Source organism: Myotis lucifugus, unplaced genomic scaffold (assembly GCF_000147115.1).
Source record: "Myotis lucifugus unplaced genomic scaffold, Myoluc2.0 scaffold_9931, whole genome shotgun sequence".
In the NCBI taxonomy this organism is placed as follows: domain Eukaryota; kingdom Metazoa; phylum Chordata; class Mammalia; order Chiroptera; family Vespertilionidae; genus Myotis; species Myotis lucifugus.
Genome location: NW_005880979.1, coordinates 1 through 5,738, shown reverse-complemented (window position 1 = coordinate 5,738; position 5,738 = coordinate 1). Strand labels below are relative to the sequence as shown.

At 54.3% G+C, this 5,738-nt stretch overlaps 1 protein-coding gene across 1 annotated transcript; it reads right to left on the bottom strand.

Annotated features, from left to right (window-relative positions):
- Positions 1 to 432: 432 nt before the first annotated feature.
- Positions 433 to 4,817, bottom strand: LOC102423385 (bone morphogenetic protein 15-like; the record flags this gene model as incomplete). Its single annotated transcript, XM_023749457.1, is given in 4 exon segments — positions 433 to 1,071; positions 1,074 to 1,231; positions 4,583 to 4,628; positions 4,744 to 4,817. Coding segments are annotated over 4 exon segments (803 nt in total), but the record flags the coding sequence as incomplete, so codon positions are not given.
- Between the last annotated feature and the right edge of the window lie 921 nt (positions 4,818 to 5,738).

Sequence of the window (5,738 nt, the reverse complement as noted above, 5' to 3'; positions counted from 1 at the left end):
AATGACGCGTCTGCTCCCCACTTCCTTGCGGTTATAGATGGACAAAGAGAGAAACAGCTGTTGCTGTGTGTCAGTTACTCTTATTGAGTTTTTTTATTTTTTTATTATTTTATTTTATTTTTTATTTTTTTATTTTATTTTTTTATTTTATTTTTTATTTTTTATTATTTTTTATTTTTTAGCTAGAGCATCACTGTAGCTTTAACATTGACATTTGTCTCTTTATTTTATTTTATTTATTTATTTTTTTCTTTTTTTTTCCTAAAATATATTTTATTGATTTTTTACAGAGAGGAAGGGAGAGAGATAGAGAGTTAGAAACATTGATGAGAGAGAAACATCAATCAGCTGCCTCCTGCACATCTCCCACTGGGGATGTGCCCACAACCAAGGTACATGCCCTTGACTGGAATCGAACCTGGGACCCTTCAGTCCGCAAGCCGACGCTCTATCCACTGAGCCAAACCGGTTTCGGCAACATTTGTCTCTTTATTTTAAACCCTACTCCAATTTCTTGGGAAACTTGAGCTACCTGTATCTGTGCTATCACCTACATGTGCAGGCCTGGGCAATCATACCCTCATACTCCTTGTACAAGATATTCCCATTAGCCTCAGCCATAAGGATGCTAATGGGAGCACACTTATAAGGGACACATGAGGGCTGAGGGACACTCTGGTCCACCAGCTCATTGACAAGGTTCTGGATGATGGCGTGATTGGGAGAATTGAGACCATAGTGTAGTGCCCGAGGGCAGGCACCCTTACAGTAGTTTGGGGCATAGCGATTGGGAGCAATGATCCCGTGATCCCAGCCCCGCTGATGGAAACTGACTTGGAAATGGTGGAGGGAACACTGGTTACCTTCAGGCCCATCATGTTCCTGGGAGGGGCCAGGAATCTTAGATGCGACACTGCCTGCTTGCCGTGCCCTCCGCAAGAGAAGAGAAGAGTCCCTTTCCATAAATTCCTCCAGGCCTCCGGGTAGAAGTTTGGCCTTCTGAACACTTTTATGAGGGTCAATGAAATAGAGTAACAGGAAGGCAGTGTCCAAAGGTGAGGTGCCCGCCCCAGGAGCTCATGACCCTCACTACCTTTTTGATGCCGACACATGAAGCGCAGTCGTGGAATCCGGCGCCTCTTGTGATTCCAGAGTCTTTGCTGAACGTGTCCTGTGATATCCATCTCTGTCCAAGCTTCAGATAGTAGGGGAGGTTTTGAGGAACCTCTTCCTTATCCACTAAGCAGCCTATTGAGTTTTACTGATATCCCGAAGCGCTGTCCTCTGACAGGGCCTAGAAGCCCAAAAGGAGTGAGCACACCCAGCACCAAGACCTTGGTTTCTAAACACCATTCCACGCAAACAGGGGAAGACTCTGGGGGAATGACTGATTGCCGGGCCGAGCAGGACAAGCACAAGGTGAGCCTGGAACATGGGACGGCAGGAAGCAAGTGCTGAAGGAATGACGGGGACGTGTCCAAAGGACTCAGGAGCCAGCTTGGCTAACTCTGGGACAGTGTGGGCACCAAAACACATCATTTGAATAACAGATTGTTCATGGAATCAGAGTCTAGCCCGGCCGGCAAGGCTCAGTGGATTGAGCGTCCCCCATGCACCAGAGGAGTCTGTGAGTCAATAAATGAGATGAAGGAATAAATACAAGGAGGAGAAGGCAAAGCTCTCCCTTATGTTAAGCGCTTAGTGATCACTGTAGAGAATGGACAATCCCTTTGCAAGATTCTCGATAATAAAGGCGTTAGCCAATAATCATCAATAGAGGCCAGGTACAGGATATTGACCTGGTTTCAGAGTATCGCCCTCACATTGACTATTAATTACAAAAGTAAAAAGTAGGTTACAGTGGGTTAACCTTGCAAATACAACCATAACAAGTGTCACATTTATATAGTCACAATCATGGGACAGACGGACATCACATGCCTCCAGATATGATCCCCTAAGGAGGACATGTATGTGAAAGACTGAATGATCCTCCAAAGATGTCCCCATCCTAACACAGAATCTGGGAACATGTTATCTTATGTGTCAAAGATCTTTGCAGATGTGATTAAATTAAGGATCTTAAAAATAGGGAGGTTATTCTCGATTACCTGGGCGGGGGGCATGTAATTGTACTTCTAACTCACACGTAGAGAGGGAGGCAAAGGTGTCTAAAGATCCCGCAGAGCTGACTTTGAAGATGAGGAAGGGGCCACGAGCCAAGGAATGTGGGCGCCTCTAAAGGCAGGGAGGGGGTTCTCCCTAACGCTCCAGAAGGAAGGCGGCCCCGCGGACACTGTGACTGTGACCCAGTGAACCCACTGCAGACTGCGACCCAGGAAACCTGTGGTTTTCTTAGCCACTTAGTGTGTGGTCATGTGTTCTAATGGCAACAGGAAACCAATGCACATCACTTCTGTAGAATTCTGGGCGAAGATGCATAACTTGAGAGAAATTATGAGGAAACATAATTTAGGGATTAAATACGGTTAAGGGACATTCTACTAAATAACTTGCCTGTACCCTTTTCTTTTCTTTTTGGTTAATCCTCACCTGAGGATATTTTTTCCATTAATTTTAAGAAAGAGGTGAAGGGAGAGGGGGAGAGAGGAAGAGAGAGAGCAAGAAAGGGAGAGAAACATCAATGTGAGAGAGACACATGGATTGGTTGCCTCCTGCAAGTGCCCTGACTGGGGCCAGGGATCGAACCCGCAATCCACCTACCTGGGAATCTAATCCACGACCCTTCAGTGTGAGGGCCAACGCTCTAACCACCTTAACACCCAGGCCAGGGCACTTGAAAAAAGTTAAGATCATGAAAGACAAAGGCAGTTTAGCCCTAGCCGGTTTGGCTCAGTGGATAGAGTGTTGGCCTGCAGACTGAAGGGTCCCAGGTTCAATTCTGGTCAAGGGCACATGCCCAGGTTGCAGGCTCGATCCCCAGTAGGGGGCGCACAGGAGGTAGCCAATCAGTGATTCTCTCTCATCATTGATATTTCTATCTCTCCCTCTCCCCTTCCTCTCTATTGTGCTCTGTCCTTCTCTCTACCTGCATGACTACCTGGGAAAGGTTTCTGTGGCAAAGTTCGCTGGGTTTACACATGGGGTCAGTGAGCCACAGGCCCAGGCGCCTGGGAAACAGGAGGAGAAGGAGCGGCTGGCGGCCCCCAGACCCGGCAGCAGACAGAACCTGCCCCTCCCTGCCCCCAGCTCCGGCTCCATCCGGGCTGCCTCACGGGCTCCTAGTGGGTCAGCATCTCCCCAGAGCGTTTCCCCCAGAACCCGAGACCCAGAGTGGAGAGCTGGACTCGCGGCTCCCTGGGGCCCGCAGAGGCCTCTGCTTGAGAGAAGTCACTGTCCCCCTGGGCCTCAGTCCCCCAATGCAAGTCCGGACGTTGATCTGCAACCTTTGTAAGAATGAGGTCCGACTTAACACACACACGGGCCCTGGGTGTCCTGTGGATGGTTGTCCATCCGTCGATGGAGAAGAGGCGGAGTGGCCATGAGCTGCTGGGGCCTCGGTCACTCTGTGGAAAAGGGGGGGCAGTTTGTGGGGCACAACAAGCACTAGGAAGCGAGTCCTGTGGGTGGGCAGCGTCCTGTCCACCTGCAGCACAGGCTGGCGTGGCCGGGTGGCCCCTCCCCACGGCCCAGGCCCAGCATGGAGCCTGGTGCACAGGAGGTGCTTGTGCCAGGAACACGCTGTCCCGGGAGGTGGACGGAAACAGGCAGCCTGGGGCGGGGGAGGCCCGCCTGTGGGCCCAGCTCCATGGGAGGCGGGCAGGGGGCAGGGAGCAGACCCAGGTCCCACTCTGAGGAGCCGAGAAGAAACCGCCCACAGACACTGATCAAAGTCCTCAGGCCACCGGCTCAGAGGCTTTGCCCCGAGACACCTGGACCGGAGCTGCTCTGGACACACGGATGCGCGGCCAGCAGAGGTGCTGGTGTGTTCAGGGCAGAGAGAGGCCCAGACCCAGACAGAGAGGTCAGGAGAGGGGGGGGGGTACCCCCAGGGCTCCCTCAGCACCCAACTCCTCATGGTCCCAGGGAGGAGGCGAGGGTGGCCAGTGCGTGTCAGGGGCCTTTCCAGGGCCCGGCCCCGAGCACAGGGCTTCCCAGCCGCCCTCCCAGTCCCGTGAAGCCGGGCCTCATGCCCATGTCCCAGCTGAAGGGACTGGAGCCCAGAGCTGCCAAATGGCTTGACCCGATGCTCCCCATCCTGCCGGCAGGATTGGAATAGACACTCCTATGCGATTCAGCCCTGTCTCTGCTTCAGTGGCTCCAGGAGTGACAGGCGGCCTGGACCCATTTGTGTCCGGTTTCAGGGGATGACAGCCGAGGGCCAGGAGGCTGCCCCAGGGTCTGGACTGCTGGGCTCGGCGGCCAGCATCCATGGCCGCTCTGGGAGCCCAGTCCCTGCCTCCAATGAGGAGCACTGCGCATGTGTGCGCGTGTGAGAGGGATGGGGTTACCCTCACGGCGCCCCTCTCCCTGGGCAGGGTGCACCGTGCTGTGAGGAGCCCGGCTTCGGAGGGTGTGGGTGCAGGGGGAGGCAGGGCCAGGACAGAGCACTGTCACTCACCAGCTGGTACGGACTCCGTGTGGCTGAGCAGGGCCACCTTTGTGAGCTGGGGTGGGAGCAGCAGGGGGGCAGGGAGGGCAGAGCCGGTGGGTGGGTAGCATGGACCCCGGGAAAGCCCAGGTGACCGAGGCCCTGTCTCTGTCCCTCCTGCACTGACTCACCTGCAGGCAGGTCACTGGGGCCGCGTGCAGGGGGCCCAGCCGGGCGCGGTCAGAGGCTGTGATGGCTCTGAACCCTGGGAGGGACCCGACCGCATCGGAGGAAGCCCAGGACCCCCTCACCGGCTGGGCCCGCCTCGGAGGGGCTCCGCCTGAGACCCCGCGGGGCCCTGGGGACCGCTAAGGACCCAGTTCATCCTCAAGCCCCCTTCCCATCACCCCGTCCTCGGCCCGCCTTGCTGGTGAGGAGCCCTCCTTCCCACGAGGCAGGGCTGACTGCTAGAAAGTTCCTCCCCGTCCCCTCGACTGCTGGCTCCAGCCCAGCCTTCTGAGAGCCCGGAGCTGACTCGCCCCCTCTGCCTGGGGCAGCCCTGCAGAGACGGGTACCCGGGACCCCAAACAGGACCTCCTGCCACGGTGTCTCAGCTCGGGTCCCAGGTCCTCTGACCCTGGTCCCGGGGGTCGGTGGCTCTCTGGATGCCAGACCCAGCACAGAAAACGCCTCCCGGGTGGCGGCAGCTGGTCGTCACCTCCTGCACTGTGGACCCTGCTCCTGGTCATGTGGCCTCGGGTGTGGGCCTTGAGGACGCCTGTCAGGCTGAGAGCTGGCAGGCTGCTTCCAGCCCCTGAAATGCCCCGCCCACTTCACAAAGGCTGCCTAGCGCCCTGCCTGCTCCACGTCTACCAGGCACCTCCCCGTTCAAATGGAGAACCGCACGGTCCAATAGAAATAAGAAGCAAGCCTCTACGTTACTTTTAAATTTCCAGCCAGAAAATGAGACTATCTTCAATAATGGATTTTATCTAACTCAGTAAATCCAAAATATTACCATTATGACTTGTCATAAATATAGAAAAGTATTATAAGAGAATTTATTCTTTTTTTTCCCTCCGTCTTCGAAACCTTTTGGCTCTGAACGCATCTCAATCCAGATAATGAATCTCGACGGCTGAGTGAATGTAATCTTACCAAAACAATACACTTGTTTACTGGGAAA